At 43.4% G+C, this 22,404-nt stretch overlaps 3 protein-coding genes and 1 long non-coding RNA gene across 9 annotated transcripts in view; 2 read left to right on the top strand and 2 right to left on the bottom strand.

Annotated features, from left to right (window-relative positions):
* The window catches only part of mark1 (MAP/microtubule affinity-regulating kinase 1), a 26,839-nt gene extending 18,812 nt beyond the window's left edge, over positions 1-8,027 (top strand). Inside the window, exons 5-18 of the mRNA XM_051070971.1 lie at positions 363-428; positions 514-584; positions 1,132-1,188; positions 1,458-1,592; positions 2,069-2,170; positions 2,270-2,389; positions 2,718-2,817; positions 2,909-3,021; positions 3,182-3,323; positions 3,414-3,547; positions 4,380-4,465; positions 4,552-4,701; positions 4,789-5,058; positions 5,159-8,027. Coding sequence (XP_050926928.1) covers positions 363-428; positions 514-584; positions 1,132-1,188; positions 1,458-1,592; positions 2,069-2,170; positions 2,270-2,389; positions 2,718-2,817; positions 2,909-3,021; positions 3,182-3,323; positions 3,414-3,547; positions 4,380-4,465; positions 4,552-4,701; positions 4,789-5,058; positions 5,159-5,501 — 1,889 coding nt within the window. The 3' untranslated portion in view covers positions 5,502-8,027. The remainder of the gene's footprint in view (positions 1-362; positions 429-513; positions 585-1,131; positions 1,189-1,457; positions 1,593-2,068; positions 2,171-2,269; positions 2,390-2,717; positions 2,818-2,908; positions 3,022-3,181; positions 3,324-3,413; positions 3,548-4,379; positions 4,466-4,551; positions 4,702-4,788; positions 5,059-5,158) is intronic.
* A 527-nt stretch (positions 8,028-8,554) lies between these two features.
* Positions 8,555-14,327, bottom strand: zgc:172076. 3 transcript variants are annotated; one of them, XM_051070953.1, is made up of 9 exons: positions 14,191-14,327; positions 11,995-12,041; positions 11,208-11,406; positions 10,538-10,695; positions 10,187-10,319; positions 9,662-9,818; positions 9,325-9,448; positions 8,985-9,174; positions 8,555-8,883 (listed from the first exon to the last, which is right to left on the bottom strand). In XM_051070953.1, the coding sequence occupies exons 2-9, from the start codon at positions 12,022-12,024 to the stop codon at positions 8,723-8,725; spliced, it is 1,152 nt and encodes a 383-aa protein (XP_050926910.1). In that variant the 5' UTR covers positions 12,025-12,041; positions 14,191-14,327; the 3' UTR covers positions 8,555-8,722. The 3 variants fall into 3 exon arrangements, with proteins under 3 accessions (XP_050926910.1, XP_018545113.1, XP_018545115.1); XM_018689597.2 differs by lacking the exon at positions 14,191-14,327 and adding an exon at positions 12,648-12,785; XM_018689599.2 differs by lacking the exon at positions 14,191-14,327 and adding an exon at positions 12,648-12,786 and having other exon boundaries at positions 8,726-8,883; positions 8,977-9,174.
* Positions 14,328-14,525: 198 nt separating this feature from the next.
* The window catches only part of LOC108892170 (NLR family CARD domain-containing protein 3), a 34,278-nt gene continuing 26,399 nt past the window's right edge, over positions 14,526-22,404 (top strand). Inside the window, exons 1-7 of one of the 4 annotated variants that reach the window (XR_007813305.1) lie at positions 14,527-14,738; positions 16,222-16,347; positions 16,460-16,510; positions 16,741-18,508; positions 18,626-18,799; positions 19,255-19,428; positions 19,976-20,076. Coding sequence is in view for 3 of the 4 variants with exons in the window: in XM_018689594.2 (XP_018545110.1) it covers positions 14,714-14,738; positions 16,222-16,347; positions 16,460-16,510; positions 16,741-18,508; positions 18,626-18,799; positions 19,255-19,428; positions 19,976-19,997 (2,340 nt within the window). In the remaining variant the exon portion in view is untranslated. Of the gene's footprint in view, positions 14,739-16,221; positions 16,348-16,459; positions 16,511-16,740; positions 18,509-18,625; positions 18,800-19,254; positions 19,429-19,975; positions 21,452-22,404 lie in introns of those variants that run through there. The other 3 variants (XM_018689594.2, XM_051070939.1, XM_051070940.1) reach the window with 3 other exon arrangements.
* Positions 18,220-22,404, bottom strand: part of LOC127142517 (uncharacterized) — a 62,002-nt gene continuing 57,817 nt past the window's right edge. The window contains exon 3 of the long non-coding RNA XR_007813330.1: positions 18,220-18,369. This is a non-coding gene — a long non-coding RNA (uncharacterized LOC127142517). The remainder of the gene's footprint in view (positions 18,370-22,404) is intronic.

A 22,404-nucleotide genomic window follows, 5' to 3' on the forward strand; every position in this document is an offset into this window, starting at 1 on the left:
TCCTCCTCCCACTCCTCCTCCTCTTCCACCTCCTCCTCCTCCTCCTCCTCCTCCTTCCTCCTCCTCCCCTCCTCCTCCTGCTCCTCCTTCTCCTCCTCCTGCTTCTCCTCCACCTCCTCCTCCCCGCTCCTCCTCTCCCTCCTCCTCTCCTCCTCCTCTTCCTCCTCTTCCTCCTCTTACTCCTCCTCCTCCTCCTCCTCTTCCTCCTCCTCCTCTTTTTGCTCCTCCTCCTCCTCCTCCTCCTCCTCCTCCTCCTCCTCCTCCTCTCCTGAGGTTCATTATTTGGCAGCAGTGCTGTGTGCTTCACAGCAGTGCAGCTCAGTATTCAGCAGTGGTCTGATGCTCCCTCTGTTGTTTTCCAGTGAAGCTGTTTGAGGTGATAGAGACGGAGAAGACTCTGTACCTGGTGATGGAGTACGCCAGCGGAGGTGAGAGCAGCTGTCTGACCACCCGTCTGCCACGATAACACCTCATCACACCTCACCTGTCTGTGTGTGTGTGTGTGTGTTGCAGGTGAGGTCTTTGACTACCTGGTTGCTCACGGGCGGATGAAGGAGAAGGAGGCCAGAGCCAAGTTCCGCCAGGTGAGATCGTTAGATTTTTGAAGTGCAGAGATGTTTCCACCTGTTTTATGCACATTTTATAATGTGTACATAAAAGAACCATCAGATCTGTGAGGAGCGATGAGGAGAGGAGCTCCACCACCTGACCTCCTCCTAACATCCACAGAGCAGCTCTAACCAGCCTGAGCTACACTCTCAGGTTTGACTGAACCCTCCACATGAACCACTGCAGGATGTGGTGGCTCGACCCCCCCCACCCCCACCCCCCCGCTCCCACAGGATAAATCAGTAACCACTAATGAAAAGGATCTGTTTCATTATGGGTCCATTAGCGTAGCGGCTAACAGAGCTGTTAAAGCTCTCAGCTGATTGTAGCAGGACAGGAAGCCTCACAAACTGACTGTGAGATGTCCTCAGAGGGCCACCGTACATTCATGTAGTAAGACGTGCTCTCCTCTGGCGCCACCCTCAGGACAAACAGTGAATTACAGGTGTGTGTTGATGGCCACAGACGTCTGCAGAGCTCCAGTTTCTGATGACTCCTCTTCTTCCTGTGTGTTTGTGTCAGATTGTGTCAGCAGTGCAGTACTGTCACCAGAAGAGGATCGTACACCGAGACCTCAAGGTAAACACACACACACACACACACACACACACAGTGAGACAGCATTGAGTTTAAAAAAATAAAATCAGTATGAATGTGAGCGATGGAGACACACTGATCCTGTTCTCTGGAAATAATCCACCGTCTTAAAAACAGGAGCTGTAGATATGGAACCTGAGAAATGAAAGTTTAGTTGAGTGAATTTGAACCAATGAAAGACGTCAGTGTAGGTGATGTTCTTGTTGTTGAATTGAAGTTAAGTTAAATAAAGTGTGTGTGGTGATTTGCAGGCAGAGAACCTGCTGCTGGACGCAGACATGAACATTAAAATAGCAGACTTTGGCTTCAGTAACGAGTTCACGCTGGGCAGTAAGCTGGACACGTTCTGTGGCTCTCCTCCCTACGCCGCTCCCGAACTCTTCCAGGTGAGCACTCAGCCCCGCCCACCACACCTGCACAACAACACCTGTGGGCAGACGAATAAAACTCTAAATGAATGTTGTTTTCATCATTTTTATAAAGCTGCAGGTACACATGGTTCTTTTTTTATAACCAGTTTAACCAGACACATCTTTATATATCAGTACCACTGCCTCCATCTGCAGTAACACACTGACAGATGGAGGCAGTGGTTTTCCAGCAGCTCCTGGTTAAATCCCTGTTTTTGTCAATGGAGTCTGGTTCTGATATATAAAGATGTCTCTGGTTAAATATTCTGTGTTTGGATGAAAATGTGTCCTGACATATTTAAGGTGAAACTTATTTATTCAGTTGGAAATTTGACTGAATAAACTGAATGTAAAATCACAGAATAATTGAATTGCCCCTGAGGACAGAAACCTGTGTTGGTGTGTTGTGAGAGCAGTGGGCTGCTGGGTAATGTAGTTCTGTTGCCCTGCAGGGGAAGAAGTACGACGGGCCGGAGGTGGACGTCTGGAGTCTGGGAGTGATTCTCTACACGCTGGTCAGCGGCTCGCTGCCCTTCGACGGACAGAACCTCAAGGTAGAGTACAGTGGACAAAATAATAGAAACACCTGCCAGGAAAAAAACTACAGATTCAAGACCTCACACCTGAGTGTGTGTGTGTGTGTGTGTGTGCAGGAGCTGAGGGAGCGTGTCCTCAGAGGAAAGTACCGGATTCCCTTCTACATGTCGACTGACTGTGAAAACCTGCTGAAGAAGCTGCTGGTCCTGAACCCGGGGAAACGAGGCAGCCTGCAGGTACAACTCAGGGACGGGGGGGGCAACATGCAACAAGCAACCAGCAACATACAACATGAAATATGCAATCTGCAACATGCAACATGAAACCAGCAATGTAAACATGCAACTAACAACAAGCAACCAGCAACATACAACCAGCAACCTGAAGAGGACAGATGAGAGAACAGTGCTGAGCTGATTGAGCTTCGTTGAAGTGAAATGATAAACTGATGTACAGGTGCTGGTTAACGTTGGGTTGAGGGTCGTTTGTTGATGGATTCAGTCTTTGTCTGATCAGAACATGACAACACAAAAACCTTTAATGTTCTTCTTCCTGTTGTTTCAGCAAGTCATGAAGGATCGATGGATGAACGTCGGCTACGACACCGACGAACTGAAACCGTTTACCGAGCCAGAGCAAGACTTCAACGACCTCGAACGCATCGGTCAGACACACACTCTGAGTCGTTGTAGTTGTTATCATGACTGTTGACTGATTTTTACACAGCTGAGTGTGTTGTGTGTTTTCTGAATCAGAGCTGATGGGGACGATGGGCTTCCCTCAGGAGGAAGTGATGAAGGCGCTGGACGGTCAGAAATACAACGAGGTGACGGCGACGTACCTGCTGCTGGGGAAGAAACCTGCTGAGGTGTGTCCGATGTCTAGATAACGTGTTTAGCTTAGCTTAGCACAAAGACTGGGAGCAGAGGGAAACTGTTAGCCTAGCTCCGTCAAAAGAGGAAGATCTACTAGCTCCTCCACAGCTGTCTCATCTACCCAGAATCCTCTGCTGTGTCTCTCTCCACCAGTTTGAAGGCACTGAGTCTTTGTCCAGCACCAACCTGGTTCAAAGGTCACGACCCTGCAGCGACATCAATGGCTCCAGTCAGTCCCCCGCCCACTCTCGCAACGTACCAGCGAGTCAGAAGCAGCGGCGCTTCAGCGACCACGGTGAGTTCAGAAACATACCAACCTGTCCCTGGACCTCATGTCTCAGGTGATCTGGATCAGTCTCTGGATTCTCTGTGTTTTGTGTCTCAGTGGCGCCCTCCATCCCCCCGCCCGTCTCCTACACCAAACGTTGCCACGCCAACAGCGTAGAGAGCGACAGGAGGGAAGCACCCGCCTCACCCATGGGAGCTCCAGACCGCAGGAAGTCAGCCACAGCCTCAGGGGTGAGACGACACAGGTTCTGGTCTTAACCAGCTCTTAATCTACTTGTTCAGTCCTGATGTCACAACACACAAAAATCCTGTTTCCTGTGACAACCGAAAAAAACAAGACTTGCAGAAATACCCTGTAAAGCCCATAGCTTATATCAGGGGTACCTGCTTTTACTAGCGTGTGCTAACTGGTGCTAACGTTAGCTAGCTAACTTCGTTGGCTGCTGACGTCAAACCTTGTTTTTCTTCGTTCATTTAAAAATTGGAACTCATCAACTGCTATTGAAAACAGGAGAGCCTCGGCCAAGTTGGAACCAGAAATAGTATTTTTATTGGTCGTGACATCATGATTTAACACGTGTGAAACCAGGGTTAAAGGTCAAACAGATCACATTTGCAGCTCTGGCCCTGATCACTTTATTTGTTGTACAACAAAATCAACTAATCACCTGCCAAGCATGTTTTTGTCTGCACCTTAGCTCCGACAGCTGGACAGAGGAGAAAAAGCTGTAGTTCCTGTTTTCAGTATCTTGTTTATTACGAACAATCTGAGCTGCAACCTACACACTGAAAATGACAAGTTTTGACGAAGATTTTGATGATGTAATCAGTTAACATGCATCCTCAGCTCTTTTTTTTGTTGCATTTTAATAACAGTGATCTCATCCCCACATTCAAGTTCCCCTGACACTATTTTTCAGCAACACAGTCACTGAATCCAAAGCTTAGCACCACCCAAGATGGCTGATTTATTTAAAGAAATCCAAACAAATCAGAATGTTTTGTCACTGACACAGAGCATGCATCAATGGAATAAAGCCGACTCAGTGTGTTTGTGTTACAGAGCATGACCCGGAGGAACACGTACGTTTATGAGAGGACGGGTGCTGAACGCCACTCCGTCGCTCTTCCCAACGGGAAGGACAGCAGGTGAGAGGAGGTCTGTGATGTAATCAGTGACGTCACTGAGCACATGCTGATTTTACAGATCAATAACTCACCTGAGTCTGTTTCAGTCTACCTGAGGTCCCCGCAGCGTCCCCCTTCCCGTCACCAGGGGCAACCGTCTCCTCCACGCGCCCCCGTCACGTCAAGTCTATGTCGGCGTCGGGACATCCCATGAAGTCCAGCCTGCCCCCCATCGATGACAACGCAGAGTATCAGAGGTGAACGCTGACGCTTCATTTGTCCAAACTTGAACCTGAACGTCTTTATCTCACTTTAATAACACCGCCCTCTCCTCCCACCCCCAGCTCCCCCCACCAGCCCCCCTCCTCACCTTCAGCCTTCAGCGTCACCAGCAGCAGCAGCAGCGCCACGCCGGACCGGACCCGCTTCCCCCGGGGCTCCTCCAGCCGCTCCACCTTCCACGGAGCTCAGCTTCGAGACCGGCGACCGGCCACATACAACGGCCCGCCGGCCTCACCCAGCCTGTCGCCGCACGCCGCCGCGTCGCTGGCCACGCCCCGCCGTGGCACCTCATCCTCCCTCATCGGGAAGATCACTTTCAAGTTCGTACGAAGGTGAGTTAGAGTCAGTCACCACGTCCAGAACTGCTTCTTCGTGCGGTTTACTCTGGTTGCTCTGTTGACACCGTCTGTTTGTTCGGTCTCTGTCCTCCAGGAGTTTATCAGGCGAACCCAAAGAGGAGTTGCGGGACTCCAAGCCTCGGTCCCTGCGGTTCACCTGGAGCATGAAGACCACGTCCTCCATGGAGCCAGGGGACATGATGAAGGAGATCCGGAGGGTTCTGGATGCCAACAACTGTGACTACGAGCAGCGTGAGCGCTACCTGCTGTTCTGTGTGCACGGCGATGCCCGACTCGACACTCTGGTCCAATGGGAGATGGAGGTGTGCAAACTGCCCCGCCTCTCGCTCAATGGCGTGCGGTTTAAACGGATCTCCGGCACGTCCATCGCCTTCAAAAACATCGCCTCCAAAGTGGCCAACGAGCTCAGGCTGTGAACGACTCCCACTTGTTGTGGAATTATCCTCAAACTCTGCGAGGAGAACACCTCCGCTCCTCGTCTTCAAAGGATGACGCCACGCTGAGCGACGGCGGCCACCTGGTGTTCAGCACTATTCCAGGCTAACTGCTGTATGACTCAGAGAAAATACACCTTACTATACTCAACACAATTACTATTTAATGTTATCACTAAATGTTGATGCCAGTGAAACCAAATATAAAAACAGGTGACGGCGCGGACGTTCAGCAGGTTGTGGTTCGTCCCTCAGTGTTGCTTCTCGACAGCCAGGTGGTTTATCGCTGTGTTTACATGCACTTTAGAAACCAGACTTTCCCAAAAACCTTAGAAACTGAGTTCTGAAACAAAACCTAAAGTTGATACTTGGCATCAGATCAAAGGGATTAAAGCTGGTTATCGGAGGAACCTGATGAGTCTTAAACCAGGTTTCTGGAGCAGTTTGCATGTCAGAGATCCAGGACAGGAGCAGCGTGTTGGGAGATTTATCAGACTGCATGTGATCTGGAGTTATGATAATATTGCAGTGCATGTCAACACATTATCCAGTTTCTTGCCTTAACCTGATACTGCGAACAGTAATCTGGTTTCTAGAGTGCAGATAAACCATCAGGTGAAACGTTACCTCCGCTTCACCTGTGCAAGAACAAAAGCAGAGCTGTGAATACAGCTACAGTCTGAACCAGATGTTTATCTGTCACTACGTGCTCATCACTGTCTGATTCACTGTCAAATTAATTTGATTTCGGAGTCGCCCCAAGACCAAGTTGACTAACAGATGTTAGCTCATCCGCACAAAAGTATAGGGAGGAAAGAATTTAAATGAATCCTCGTTTATCCTCAGCTTTAGTTTTGATGCTGTAAGTTGCACAGTTGGCAGCCGAGGTAATGAGTCATGAAACGTGATGAACAATCAGGCTGTGACAGCATCGTCGCTGTTGGTTGTTTCACTGAGGAAATGTGACATCGTGACCTCTGACCTACTGCAGCAGCACGCCCTATTACTCCCCCTGCTGGCTGATGTTAATACTATTGCAATAATATTGGAGCGTTGCTGATGGTATCAACGCTCGGAAACCTTTTCTGGTGGTTCAAACACGAACTGTAAAGCTCCGTGAATCTTTCATCATCATCATTTACAGCTGACAGAACAGAATGTGTTTTGATGCTTTTGTTTTGTGAGTTATTTTACTGTTGTTGTAGAAAACGATGCCTGTCCAGGTGGAAATATGCAGGTACAGTGTTGATTATTGGTTTCTGTACAGAGTTTTTATTTGGTTCACACTGTCTACGTCCCTTTTTTTCAGAGAAAATGTTGTTTTATTGTTATTTTAACAGTGAGATGGAAGTTAGATTGTTTTGTACAGGTGGTTGTGTTCACACCACTGAGATGTTCAATGCACTTCACCTTTTTCATTCACGTTTCCTGTTTGAACTTAAAGCATCAGTCTGGTGTTTCTCTGTATTTTTCCATCATTAACAAATCTCAACTAACGTGCAGAGCTGAACCGACAACATGTGGGTCCGTCTTTCAGTACTGTTTGACTTTTACAACAGTGTATTAGAGCCATTGTAGGTTAGATGACATGGAGATAGGAAGGGGGTGATATTCTGAGAAGCAACAACAAAAAACACCCACAATCTTTCCTGGTTTTTACTCAGAAAAGTGTGACTTAAATTTTTGAAAATTTAATCAAAAAAGCTCAGTAATTTCTTAAAACAGCCGCTCCCTGCAGCTTTTATCAAACTGACAGAAGGAGGCATTATACAGACAGAAAAATTAATTGATTAACTGAGGAAAAAGTTGCATTTTTGGGGACTATTTTCAGCACAAACCAACACTGACAGGTAAATAATTAGTGTTGGTTTAGCTGCACATGGGATTTGTTGACAAGAAGAAAAATATAGAATATCAGCAAACCTTTGCTTTAAGCCTGTTTACTCCTGTTCCCTCGTAGATCAACTCAGACCACTTAATGCCTTCTGAATGTACTGCTTTGTATCTCTTATGCATTCAGAGGAAGAATCAGAGGTTTTTCTTTCAGTTTTTGTATATTTTGGATTATTTTCCCACTGATCTTCGGCTGTATATCAACAGAGCCACTAACTAGCTCTACTCGTCTCTACAGTGTCGAGGTCCTGAGGGTTCTCTGTGCAATGGTTCTCTGTTGTTACTGAAACATGGAGGGCACTTTGTACTGTATGTTGTAGCACTTAAAACCAGTAAGGGAACAAACAATGCAAATCTAAATGTCCTTGTGTGACTGGGGCGATGAGAGAGGTTGAAACGTGCAGTGTCCGAATGTGACGCTGCCTTCAAGTTGTGGGAAACACTGTACGTAAATCTGAGCCTCTTACTTGAAACTAGCCTTCACCTCAGCTTTCAGATAGGAACTTGTACCTGGCGACTGCCTCTGATTTGTCAGGCTTGTCACCAACAGGAACGTAGCAGAATCCAGTGTAGCCGTGATAGATTCATTTTAAATAAAAACCACCAAACATGAAACCTTTTTACCGTGATTCATTTCGTGATCAAATCCCACTGTAGGAAGAGGAAATGACTGGGGTGTGTTTTTTTAACAGGTAAGGTCTGTACTGATACCTACTCCCTGAAAGCTGGCCTGTTCAAATACTAACTTCTTTCAGTGTCACACTCCAGCAGGTGATACCAGGACCAGACATCCCCACAGAACCTCCAAGACGAATCCAGACCTGATTTTAGATGTTTTTAAGGGTAGACAAATCGATGCCCGATCGTTTGATTACTGTCGGTACAATGTCTTGTTTTAGTATCAATACTACTGCCAACAGGACTGATAACAGAATAAATGGATCTAATGTTACCTCTGAAATATTGAGATAAAGGTCTCAGTGGGTTAATGTAGTGACAGTAAGTCTTTATGTGGCCTGTAGTCTCAGTAGCCTTCTCCTTAAGAAAATAAAAGCTCCCCGTGAAGTAGGATGTTAAAATATGGATGTTAAAAGATGTCAAAGTATAATCTCAGAGCTGAACCCACTCCACTTAAACAGAGATAGTTCACAGGACCTGATTTATTTTTAACATGTGAATCATCAAGAAAAGATACTGTTCTGTCATTGGAAGCTGTTGGTAGTAAACAGCCACCAGACTCTGCATGTACCGAGTTGCACACTTCCATCTTATCGGACAGTCTCCTTGTTCCAGCCAATCCTTATCCAGATCTACTTCTGTGTAGGAACAAGCTCATCGATGTCTCTGTCGACCTCGAGCCTCTTCTCCATGGCGATGAGCAGCTTGACCCCGTCCACCACCAGCTGAGTCAGTTCCACCTCGCTCAGGCCAATGGTCGCAGCATTGCTCACGACATACAGTGCAGAGGATTCTGGGAAATAAAAAGGTAAGTTTGAGCTGTTGACTTGTGTTGAATATAGACTGAATGTGGTGAACCTTCTGGTCTGGAGTTCTGCAGACAAACCTCGGTACCTGTTCTGTCCATGCAGATCCTCAGTCTCTTCAGGACGTCCTGGAGCCGTTTGTGTTTGGGAAGGTGTTGCAGTTTGAGATGGACGCGGATCCTTAGACCCGTCCCCACGTCGGCTGGAGAGCTCGCCACCCATCCCAGCTGCTGCTTCCAGATGAACGGGTGTCGGAGCTCTCTGTAGTACTCCTCCAGCTAGAAACACAAAGTGAATAATCAGAGACTGTAGTATTAATATCTGATTGATTTGTTGGTCTAACACTACAGAGAACGTTCAGTGTTGCTGCCAGAATTGTAAGTGAAAATATCAACTTGACCCTCCTGAGGATCAGACCCATCGCTGACCTTCTGCAGGTTGATGCAGATGCGTTTAAAAGCTTCTGCAATGTTGGCGTCCTCTTGTGTGGACACCAGTCTGAGGTGGTCGTCCAAGTTGACCCAGATCACAAGGCTGCCATCTTCACTCATCCTGCAAAAAGGAATTGACAGCACATGTGACATTGGCATCTTTCATAAGGACTTGAATCACTGGTGTCCAGTTACTGGTCTGAACATGTGGTGGTTTGCATTACCTTAATTTTGATTGCCCAGGGAAATCAAACCACCAACCTTACAGCCGCTCTACCACCTTAGCTATGGCCTTTTTCTATCCATACAACAAACCAGACTGTTGCAGACTGACCAGATGGCCCTGGCATCAGGCCAGTCACGGGCCACGCCAATACGGAGCTGGGAGGAAGTCGGAGAACTCAGGTTCAGCTCCCTCTGCTGCTCCTGGTTCAGCTCCTCCAGTAAGAGGAGTCGACCCGGTAGCTCCTCGTCCTCCAGCCGCTGCAGAGCTGAGAAAGAGGAAACTCTGGTAAAGTCAGGCCTTTGTCAGGTCAATGTCTGCCTATAAACATGTTGTGTCATTCCTGTTTATCCTGCCAAAAAGACAAGAATGATGATGTTAATGTAAGAGTACATGTTTGGACTGGGCTTAAACCAAACTAATGTTTGCATGAAACCGATCTCAGACCACCTCGTTCACATCTTGTCAGGCCTTCACAGACCTGACCTTCATGCAGACAAACAAAATTGCCTCTTTGCAAATTTCTTGACTCCAGTGACTCCTTCCATTTTGCTGTGTTCATAGGTTTAATTAGTAGAAAAGAGCCAAAGCCAGTCAGAACCAGCACAGAGCAGCTGAAACACAGACACGCAGTACCTCTCCTGGCCAGCATGAGGAGCTGTCTGCGCTCTCCTCGGCTGCAGTGCGTCGGGAAGCAGAAGTCCTCAACACCTCGAACAACACTCACATCACAGCGGACAGCGTATGACCTGTCCAAGTCATCACCCCCCTGCACACACACAAACATAAAGGTTCGTTAGATCAGGTGAATTTCACAAATATACTTTTAAGTTACAGTGGTAGCATGTGTTTGAGGCTAAAATACACAACTATACAATGTGATGCCTAAAAAATCTGACATAGTCGCTTCCATCCCTTTTTATATGAGATATTTTTCATTGGGCTGCTACATGACACCCTCAGACATCCAGTGGTCTGAGCAGCTACCTTCAGGTTATCGTAGTTGAAGTCGCTCTCCGGCGTCTGGCTGGTGATCTTGTGTTCATGGTACGCCTCGATGACTCGGTCGAAAAAGTCGCAGAACAGGATGTAGGACTGGGCGTCGCCCGCAACACATCCCACAGATGCTGGACCTGACCTGTCACCTTCGTACACAGACATTATAGAATGGACAAATTGACAGACTATTGACAATCCTCTGTATTTCTTTTGTCAAATAGTCTGTGGTCAGATAGTGTCTTTAAATGTTGCTGCCACAAGGAATTGTGGGATGGCACTATGTCCTTTCCTTTTGTAAAGGAAGGTCCAATGTTACCTCGGCTAAAAGGCGATAAGAGGGGAAGCATTGACACACCTTTTGGCAATAGTGGCCACAACAGGAACTGCACTTTAACACACTGAATTTTTTTTTTTTCAAATTTAGGCTTCAAAAATACAGTGGTGTTCCTTTATGAAAATTATCTTGCTTAACAAAACATGTATCATACATTTTTGTTGACCAGCAATTTCTTTCTGTAACAATCCAAAACTCAATGAAAAAAAAATCCCATTGGCTTTTTGTGGAGGGAACCAGGGTGATGCTAACTGCTGATTAGCCATCGTCTCTGCACCACCCTATTTAAAACCATCTTATGTGCTGACATCACAGTGACATCACCTGGTTCCTCCAGGCCCGGGCGGATGACATCATCGAAGATGACTCCGCTGTGGGTGCAGCGGTTGAACTGTCGGCGGTACATGGCCGGTGTGAGGATCCGTCCCATCCAGGTAGAGTTCCTACAGAGGTCAGGAAACTCCTCGTCAGGGGAACCTCTCTTCAGGTGGAACTGGGACATGGGGTCAGGGGGAACCAAACTCTGAATGCACAGAGAGCTGTTAGTTAGCATGATGCCACCAGGTTTCAGGAATGTTTAAGTGGCAAACATTTTAGCAGTTAGGTTAATTTTATAAACATTTTATAAAGTCACGTGGATATTTTCCTAAAATGAGAAAGAATCAAGATCAGGGCACTCGTGTAGATTTAGATCGTTCTCTTAATAAGCTTGTTTAGCTCTGGAAACAAAAGGAAACAGTCATCTACAAAACAAAGGAGTCACTTTGGGCTGTTGTACGTGTATGATTTGAAAATGTGCGGCATTGGCGACCCGTGCAGGTGATATCAAGAAAGATGCTGTGGCAGAAAATGAGCAAGGCATTTCTAGGTCTGGTGGAAAAAATAGGTGGTAGGATTAAAATGATCTCAGGTCGTACAATGATGTGAAAGAGTATTGTGCAGAAGGATTAGCTTGATGGTGGAAATTCACTTCATTCATTCACTGCAGTAGAGTTGCCACAGTCTCTCAGAGGGAATATCAGTGATTCTTAGCCGTATTAATAATGTTCAGTGTAGCTTCAGTTTTGCTCAGAAGGCGTCACTAAATCAAACTGTATCACTGTGTCAGTACCTCTAAAATCGGCCGGTACCTCATCTCCATAGGAAACTCAACAGGAGCTGCAACAAAAGCAAAATGTGAAACTTTTGTTTTATTTACATAATGTACATTTTGACAGATTATTTAATTAAGATGAATGACAAATCAATGAGTCAACCCTAAAAAATCTTGAGATAAAACAATATTTAGCATTTTGCTTGGTAAATTGTAATAGGCTCAAAGATAAAACCAATCATCACTTAAAAAATGTTATTTGTGTTTCTAGTAGTGAAAAATAGATCTTACCATCTTGATTTTAACATTAACCTAACTGTCTTCAATGGAATTATTCAATCTATACATCCTCACAGTGTTTTCTAATAGTAAATAATTATCACTGAATATCCATGTTTAGGTTTGTTTGTTGTGAGGTTAAACTCCACTTATAAAAGTCAATGTAACAATGTAACTTTGATGTTCATTTTGTATAAATTAAAAGAGACATTAAGAGCTGGGGAACCACAGGATACAATCAAACATCCTCACTGTGATAATGTTGGTCATCAACATCACTGTATATGAGTAAAACAAACTTTTAGTCAGTCAGATATCACAAACTGTAACAGTGGGTTAGTTTCCTGAGTGAAAAACACAGAGGCATGCAGCGAAAACGATGGGACACTCACATTTGACCTTCCACATGTCGTCAGTGTGATGGCAGACACACAAACACACACGACCGTCAGCACAACAAAAGGTCTAAGAATAGCTGTGTTGGTCCTGAGCAGCTCATCCTACAGCCTGCAGGAGTCCAGTTACAGTCCAAACAATGTCAGGCTTTTTATAACTTCACACAGAGCTGCTGCTATGTTTGTACAGCAGTGTGACAGAGAGCGTCCACGCATCCATCAGTGGAGAGTGTGACATAATGTTTTTACTAGAAAAATAAGAAACCTGTGGTTACATTTCTGTCAATTCATTCTTATTCATCCATCCAATACACGGCAGTACACCGTCAGCTTTGGGGTGCTCCAAAATAAACTTGATACACTGCACCACCACTGCTCCAAAACCCTCCTAACGCCTTTTTCTCTGTCACTCTGTGTACTTTTGCAAGCCAACCGGAAGTCCATTCATTCCTGTAGCAAACTCTGTGGTTGTCGACTGTGTTTGCCAAACTCTCACAGAATTTGCCTCTAGTATGTTGAAAATAAAAGAACGTTTGCTGTGTGCCTCGGGAAGTTAGCAAAAAACAACCTTTTGAAGGCATATTTAGTTAATAGAGGTAGCCTGCTAGTGTAGCGTATACAGCTGTGCATGCTCTGTGCCTTATAAAGAGTACATGAATAGTGGTTCATATGTCTTTTAAGAAAATATTGCACAAAACTGGCGACCAGCCTTCCCACAGTAGTAAGACTGGATGGTAAAAAAAAATGAAATTAGCATGCATTTCCTTGCACTGAGCACTAGGGGGTGTACTACACAGAATTTCGGACACAAAAGAAAATGAGGTGCACTTGGGGTCTCTCCTAACTACTGTTTGACAGTTGGATACCGTTAGCTGTCACCAAACTATAAATGGAGGAATCTCTTTGTCTGACCCTAGATTTTCTTTCTAATTTTTTAACTTCCATTGTTACTTACCTTTTTAGTTTTATGTGGCTTTGTTAGCTGGCTGGCTATCACTCACTAACTATTCTGCTGGTTCACTTAGTTTAGCTAGCTAACAAAACATTTTAAAGTTGATTAGCCATTTATTTGTTATGTATTTAGTCGATATCTGTGTGTAAAATACAAACAGTTAATATACATTTCTAAAAACCTTTTAAAGAAAAATGCATGACAAGACAATGTAGAAAATCGTACTTGGATAAGATTCATCAATGTTAAAATTAGCTAGCTAATGTGTTATTGTGCATTTATAAGGTGTCAAAATAAAATAAAGGATTAGCTCTCTACCAGGAAAATTTACATGAACACTCCTGCAAGTCAGAGCCACTCTGAGAGTCAGTTCAGTCAGTCAGCCATTTAATTATCTTGTATCTGACACTGACTGTAAGTTCAGTGTGTCTTTGGCTTACCACCCCCTTTTATTGTTTATTATTTTGTGCATTTACACAGTATGTTCTCTTTTTCCTGCTGTAGTTTCATCAATGTCCGTACAACCACAATATGTTGTCCATGATGACAGAGAACAGGCAGCACAGGATGATTCATGTCATATCTCACCTACAGAAGGTCGTCCTGCTCCAGGCTGTCATTTTTCCTGTGCTACCTCCTTTTCACCAGCAGGTGTCGCTCACAACACATTCATTATAACCACCTGTAAGTAGTGAATCCTAGCTGCTGCAAAGTCCTCTGCACTTTCACACGTCTGAAACATCAAGCAGTGTAGGGAAAAGTAGATTCAGTAGAACTCAGATAGTCTTCTTAGAACTGTTTGGAGGTTTTTAAGTATTTTAATTTTGTCCAACTTCCTACTTATACTACTCTAGTATTGCTACATTACTACAGCAGATGAGCACTTCCTGTATACAGAGCAGAATCCCCACCCCCACTCTTATGTTATCATTTCCAAACAGGAGGAAGCAGCTCCAGGGCCCTCTCCCCTTCAGTTCGATCTTTAACAGTAACAACCTACAGTCGATGAAACAGACTTTTCTGGGGGGTTTTTTCAGCCTGTTTTATGATCTTCTGTACTTTGTGGATTCTCTACTCCCAGAAGTCTTGAGGATTTGAGTTAAAAAGCAAAATGAGTTCAGCAAACTCACAGCATGGTAAGATAGCCTTTTTTTTTAATTACAGATAATTAATTTAATGCATGACTTTTGCCTTTAAAATTTTAACTTTTTCTTCTTCATTTCAACAGTAATTTCAGCCATTTTCAGCATTGCTTCAGCGATTCATTCAGCTCTCAGCATTCACACGCATTTTCCACAGGAAATGCATTTTCTAGTTAAGAATAACTGTTTATGAGTGACAGTGAAATGGACATCTATTATTGGTTTTATTTGTGGCTGTGATACTGAGAAGAAGGAACTTTCAGATTTTATCAGTAACTGATGCAGATGTGGGCCTGTTCAGCTCAAACAAGGAAATAACACAAACAAGTGCTGTTTCCTGTCTCTGCTGCACAGATCAGTCAGTTATATAAGAACAAGTCACTATAGCAGTTACAAAGGGCTTTACCTGCAACAAGTAAGCACAACAGGCACAAGAACAACAAAAGGAAAAAGAAAAGAAAAAATCTTGTTCCATTTTTAGTTTTATCTCATAACTTACAGTTGTTGTTGCCTACTATAATAAATATAACCATAAGGTGGAGATCCTGATTCACTCACACAGCCTGCGTTACATTTCTCAACTTAGTTAACCCTACGCTGTAAATCTGATTATCTGGTCAGTTTAAAGTTAATGTGTGTCAGTTGTTATGAAGCGCCTTGGCGCTGAAAAAGGGAGGACTCAAAGATGCGGATTCACCAGGGTGTTTTATTGTCCAAAGAAAACAAGGAGCCAAAAGGGCTGGAGTAGAACACAAAGAGGCCGCCAAAAGAGCGGTGGGTCCGGCAGGGTCTGGGTCCGTGACCAGAGCGGGGTCCGGGGAATGTCGCAGGTGGAAGGCAGATGAAGGTGGCCGGGAGTACGGGCTGGAGCTCGAGAGCCAGGACGACCAGGCAGGGACCAGGGGAACAGGAGGAACGCCACAGGAGAGACCACGTGAGCGACCTGGAGCACAGGGAGAGCACACAGGAGAGACAGGGCGAGGGAACAGCCAGGGACGCAAGGGAGGCACAGCGGTGTGGAAACACGCTGGGGACGAGGAACGGAGGAGAAGACAGCCTGGGACTTCTAGCAGCATCAGGGGTGCACTGCTATGAAGAACTGGCAAGGAAGGGACAACAGAGGGCAGGTAAAATAGGGAGAGTGACGAGGGGAAAGTGGAGACAGGTGTGGAAGGCTGCGCAGGTGTGCCTGGTCGTCGCTACTCAGAGAACTCAACCTCCGGCTCCGCCTCCCAGCCTGCAGCAAACGAGAAAAGAACACAAAACAGAAAATAATCCCTGAACCCTCCCCGATGCGGCCCCAGCTGCCGCATCATGACATCAGTCCCATGTGTGTTTCCCAAACTTTATTTGTTGATGATCTTTCAGATTTTTGTTAAATCTCTAACAAACAGAATCTCTGAAGTCCTCATACACAGGTCAGGTGTTGAAGGAAGCTGAGTTTTGAATCCTGATTATTTTGTTTGTTCTCATTCAGCTGAAACTCAGAGGGAAACTGGAAACGAGACAAACACTGCCCAGAGGGGAGGTGTCATCAACAAAGCTCAGCTTACTGATGTTAATGTGGGAGGGAATCTAACACACAATATCAACAACATATATGGTAACTATTTCCCTGGTTTTATAAATCAAATTAATTATTATGTTTAAAATTTGAGTAAGAACATTTAATCATTTCTGTGTTTCTGAAGAGATATTCTGTGTTTTGTTTTCAGTCCAATCTGCTGCCTGGACAGATGGAGCTGATGTTTCTCCTCAAAATGAAGGTATCATGTTTTTCACTGTCAAATGGCAACAGAACATATCTATAATCAGTCAAGTGATCATCACCTGTTTTTGAGTAAATGCTAACCTGGATCTTACTCGCCTACTGGTATCTTGCTAACATGTCTGGAAATAATGTTGTCCACGTCTGATTTTGTTTGTTTGATTTTGTCTGAAAATCTGCAAGAAAGTACATATATATCCATTTAATTGTAACTTCTTCATCTTTCAGAAAACATAATCCAAAGGTGTCAAGATGACCTAAAATCTTACCTTCAAACTAAAACACAGAATCTGTGTCAAGCAACAAGGGAGGAAAGATCATCGACTCCATTAACGGACACCTATACAGAGCTTTACATCACAGAAGGAGGCAGTGGGGAGGTTAATACTGAACATGAGGTGGTTGAATTAGAATGTAAAAGGTCTACAAGTCAGGAAAAGAAAATCAACCTCAATAAGATTTTTGAAACTTTACCAAAGGAAAAGATCCGTCCTCAGAGAGTCCTGACAAAGGGAATCGCTGGTATTGGAAAAACTGTTGCTGTGCAGAAATTCACTCATGACTGGGCAAAAGGACCAGCCAACCAGAACATCCACTTCATATTTCCATTCACATTCAGAGACTTGAATCGAATAAAAGACAAGAAATTGAGTCTGGTGGACTTAATAAGTCACTATTTTAAAGAAGTGAAGGATTTGAAAACATCAGTCTACGATAATTCTAGTATTTTGCTCATCTTCGACGGCCTGGATGAAAGCAAATTTCCTCTGGACTTTGATAATAATCATATGTGTCGCAGTGTTACGGAGGCTGCAACAGTAGACACTCTACTGACCAACTTAATCAAAGGGGATCTGCTTCACAAAGCCCTGGTCTGGATCACAAGTAGACCTGCTGCAGCAAGTAAGATTCCTCCAGAGTTTATCAACAGAGTGACCGAGGTACGAGGCTTTAATGATGAGCAGAAGGAGGAGTACTTTCAAAAGAAGATTAATGACGAGGTTGTGGCTCAGAAGATCCTCAAACATCTTCAGTCAAAGCTGGTGAGAAGTCTGTACATCATGTGCCACATCCCATTGTTCTGCTGGATTTCAGCCACAGTTCTCCAGAGTCTCCTCACAGATACTCCTGAAACTGAGTTGCCAAAGACTGTGACTGAAATGTACACACACTTCCTGATCATCCAGACAAAGAGGAAACAACAGAAGGATTATGAGAAAGGTGAACCAGACAAAGATCTGATCATGAAGTTGGGAAAGCTGGCATTTGAACAGCTACAGAAGCACAACATGATCTTCGATGAAAATGACCTGGAAGATTATGAAATTGATCTGAAACAAGCTGCAGTTCATTCAGGAGTTTGTACACAGATCATAAGAGAAGAATGTGGTCTTCACAGACAGGAGTGTTACTCTTTCATACATTTAAGTGTTCAAGAGTTTCTTGCAGCTCTGTATGTATTAGAGACCTTCATAGATGGTGGAAAAAATCTGCTTCCTAGTCCGACAAGAGAGAAAGTGGCATCAGAGAAAGGAAAGATCATCCTCCTTCACAAGAGTGCAGTGGATATGGCTTTGAACAGCGATTATGGACAATGGGACTTGTTTCTGCGCTTCCTGCTCGGTCTGTCACAGGATAAAAATCTGAGGTTTCTTTCCCAAAAAGACTTGGGATTTAAAAGAACACGTCTGCAGGGCAACCAAGAGACAATTGAGTATATTCATGAGAAGATAAAGAAATTGTCCAACTATGACAAGACAATCAATCTGTTCCAATGTTTAAATGAGTTGGGTGACCAGACTCTGGTAGAGCAAGTCCAAACATACCAGAGCTCAGGAGATGTCAGTAAAATCTCACCTTCACATTGGTCAGCTCTGGCTTTTGTGCTGCTTGTTTCTGGTGAAAACCTGGATGTCTTTGACCTGAAGAAGTATGACATGTCAGATGAAGTTCTGGAGAGGCTGGTACCAGTGCTCAAAGCAGCAAAGAAAGCTTGGTAAGTATTTGGCCTCAAAAAACCCAAGTACTCTGAAACTCTGAGGTTGTGGTTAAATACTGAAGGACAGAGGAAATGTTTCCAACAATGTCAAATTATTTTGTTTTTCCTCTTCAGGTTGAGTGATTGTAACCTCACTGACAGATGCTGCGGGTGCATTTCATCAGTTCTCAGCTTGAAGTCTTCTGGTCTGGAGGAGTTAGACCTGAGCAGAAATAAACTGCAGGACTCTGGAGTGGAGCTGCTCTCTGAAGGCCTGAAAAGTCCAAACTGCAAACTCCAGAGACTCAGGTAATAAGACCATTGCACCTCCAGACACCTCAGTTCAGGTTCTGCACAGTGAATTTAATCCATATGGATGGTGATTTATAACACAAGTAACTGTGTTTTATATGTAATGATCATATACCCCTCCTATTCTCCAAATAAGTTTAAGATAAATCCATCATCAGTGAAACCTCTTGTTTTGTAGTAATTGCGTGGTAATTCTTGCCACGGTGCTTTTTAAGAACTATTGGCTTGAAGTTGACAAGTGTGCATTCTTATGTATTCAGTTGTTCCATGCTGTATGTATGTGTACTTAATTGAAGTCAATTTGTGAATGACCCAGAATCCTCACATCTGCAATTTTGAAGCTGTTTTTAGACAGTGCGATTAAACTAGTGCCTTCCAAGATGCAGTTATAACTCACATTAAATGTAGAGATTAATGTTTTTAAATTAATGTACTATGTATCTTTTTTTAAGGCTAATTGGCTGTAACTTGTCAGAGAGAAGCTGTGAAGCTTTGTCCTCAGTTCTCAGCTCCCAGTCCTCGACTCTGAAAGAGCTGGACCTGCGAAACAACAACCTGCAGGATTCAGGCGTGAAGCTGCTCTCTGCTGCACGGAAGAGTCCACACTGTACACTGGAAACTCTCAGGTCAGGACACAACTATATGTATATGTGATGTTTGTAGACATTTATCTGGTCATCTACACCATTTTTAAATGCTGATTTACAGAAGGATGAATGTCTGAGAAGATTTAGAGTACTCTTAAATGTGTGGTGCCTTCTTTCTGGAATACAACTTTTACTTCCAAGAGATGACCATATGCAAGGAAAGGTAGATCTTAGAAAGATCAGATGAGACCTCTTTGCCATCTGAGAATGGCTTAAGTTGAGTTAAACAGGACTGAACAATGTCAATGGCAGATTCCAGGAATCCAAGGGTTCGTACCACTGAAGGGGATGAGCAATAGATAAGTGTATCATCTGCTTAAAAATCTAAATTAGCATTTGGTAGGTTATCACAAAGATTGTTTACATCATGGAGAACAGCAGTGGTCCCAGTATGGAACCCAGGGGCATGCCTTTTCATACAGGGAGTGGCTCAAAGAGAATGTGCCTTATGGCCAGTTCCAACAAGTGCACAGAATCAGTGAAAGAAAGAAGAGCTGAGTTGAGGTTTTGTCTTGTCCCTCCCCAGGGTTGACCAGTGTTACCAGTGATGCAGGGAGATGCCCTCTGACATTAACAGGAAGTGCTGTGCCCAAGCTCCAACATCTGCATTTCTACATTGGAGGGGGCTCTTCAGAAACTAAAGTCAGTGCAATCCATTACTGTTATCCAGTAATGAGGAAAGTTTGGTAGGTAGCTTTTCAACAATCGCACACAGTGACAGCCCTTCCTATTTAGTTGCTTTGTGTTTAGCTTTTCCTGGTTCTGCAGATTCAGACACATTAAAAATCATATATTAGTAATCATTTTATTAAAACATTACATTTGATAAGTGATTTTAAATTAGTTTTATTTACACCTATGTATAATATAATGTTTACTTAAGAACTCAGGCGCTGAATGTTTTTGTATTGTTTTTATTTACAGTTTTAGTACCACTTTGGTAGCTAGCATTTCAACATTTATGAGCAGAATTGTTGTTTGTCTGTTTGTTTGTGCACATTGTTTAACTTTTTCATCTTTTGTTTTTAAATAATATGCTGGTACAACTTTCTAGTTGTTAATGATGACGGGTGATAATAACTGACGAGTCTTAAACACCCTGCTTCATCGCTGAACATTCACACCTGTCTTGGGAGACTGTCCAGTACTACTCCAGTCTACTGGTAACACAGAAAGTGGAAATGAGACAGAGTGCAGTGTGTCAGATAGACAGAGCTGAGGTGTGAGGTGTGAGGGGACGCAAGTTTCATAGTTGTTCCACTCAAGAAATCTGTAATTATTTTTTTACTGGTAATTATATTTTTGATACTTTTCTACACATCTAAATCATTGTTTGTTCAGTAGGAGAATTTTATACATTTTTAATCTACAGTAAATACACAGGGCAATTCTTATTTGTATATGTTTACTGTAATGTTGAGAGAGTATTGGTATCTTAGTGCCATAAGGTTAATGTATCTGTGGAGCTTCTCCATCATCCAGGTCCACTCTATCTTTTGTTTGTTTGGGAGCATTTCTTTGTGGTAAAGTTTCTCTGTCCGTGTGGTGTTTCTATGTCTCCATTCCTGAAAGTCTGTATATGTGCAGAGCTTTATCTTTCTGATTGGTATTAACCCTAACACCAAGCTGTCTCTAGATGACAGCAAGCAATGTACATTTTTAGATCTTAGACTTTACATCTATGAAGTCCAACAGACATAAACACCATACTACACACCAGGAGCCTTCATCCCATGTGGCTTGGAGAGAATGTTCCTTATGACCAGTTTCAACGAGTGCACAGAATTTGTGACCAGAAAAAAGAGTTGAGTGGAGTCTGCGCTTTTACTGGCTGATGATCCAGCATCTCCTCCACTTATGAATATTACTTGTAAATAGAATGTGTTTTTTATTTTTTTAAATTTTGATAAGACACAGTGTTTGGTGTGATTGTGCCATTTTCTCTTTTAATTAAAATGTGAAGTTGTGTCTTTTGGAATATAAATACTCCACATGGCTTTGATGAGCATTGTGATTTTTTTCTTTCTTTCTTTCTTTTTTTATTTAAGCAGAAAATTTTGCTCATAATTTCTCAGAATTGTGTAATACTATCATACAGTTACTAATAACCTTATACAGTGCTGTAAATTCATGTAAATCATTCACATAGTCAAGCTACAACAAGTTGTTGTTCATAGGACATTTAATGATGATCTTAAGGCTCTGTAGCTTTATAAAGTTACGGTAGTTAAAATGTGATATGTAACGAAGAACTCAGATTCTTCTTTCATGCCCACCACTTCATAATTTATACACCTTTATTATAAGTTGTTGTACATGATTATAATCATCTGTAGGGTTTTATTAAGCCTCATAAATATGTTAAAATATCTTAAGAATGTGCTGTAAGCAGTGTGATGTAATCCAATGGGCATTGTCTGGTAATGATGCAAGGGCTTTTTATGGTTAAATAAAAAGGATCCAGGCTGCTGTATGACCTGGATATGGTCAGTTAAAACAGGTCATCTAATTATAAATAGAGGAATCTCTGTCTGTCCTTTAATTTTCCCAGCAGCTACTCATCCAATCATCTTCAGATTTCGCGGGTGTATTGTTGAGGACTGAAGGTAGTGCAGTGTCGACTGTGAAGTTTTTTGGATCAGCGTTTCTCGAGAAAGGTTTAAACATCGCTTTTTTACATAGTGGAACTATACTTCGAAGGGAGTGCAGCACCCGGACAAATTACAGCGCGCACAAGCCACAGTTATAAGAACTGCGAAACGGCCGCTTCCTGGTCTCAATGTGAACACACGCTGCCGCGAAACAGTCAATGTTAGCAAAATGAAAAGAAAGAAAAAAACAGAAGAAGAGGGAAAGCGACACCAGGACAGTGGTAAGTGACATAATAATGATGATAAATACACAGTGATTAGATTGATTTGACTTTATATTGTGCAGGTAAATGTGCTAACGTTA

Source organism: Lates calcarifer, linkage group LG5 (assembly GCF_001640805.2).
Source record: "Lates calcarifer isolate ASB-BC8 linkage group LG5, TLL_Latcal_v3, whole genome shotgun sequence".
In the NCBI taxonomy this organism is placed as follows: Eukaryota; Metazoa; Chordata; class Actinopteri; family Centropomidae; genus Lates; species Lates calcarifer.

Bases quoted from the DNA above. Each gene is read 5' to 3' on its own strand.
- zgc:172076 (XM_018689597.2), bottom strand. The intron at 10,320-10,537 runs GTAGCTGCTCAG...GTGTGTGTGCAG, and splicing joins TCAACTACGATAACCTGAAG to GGGGGTGATGACTTGGACAG. The intron at 8,884-8,984 runs GTACCGAGGTTT...TTTATTTCCCAG, and splicing joins GATCTGCATGGACAGAACAG to AATCCTCTGCACTGTATGTC.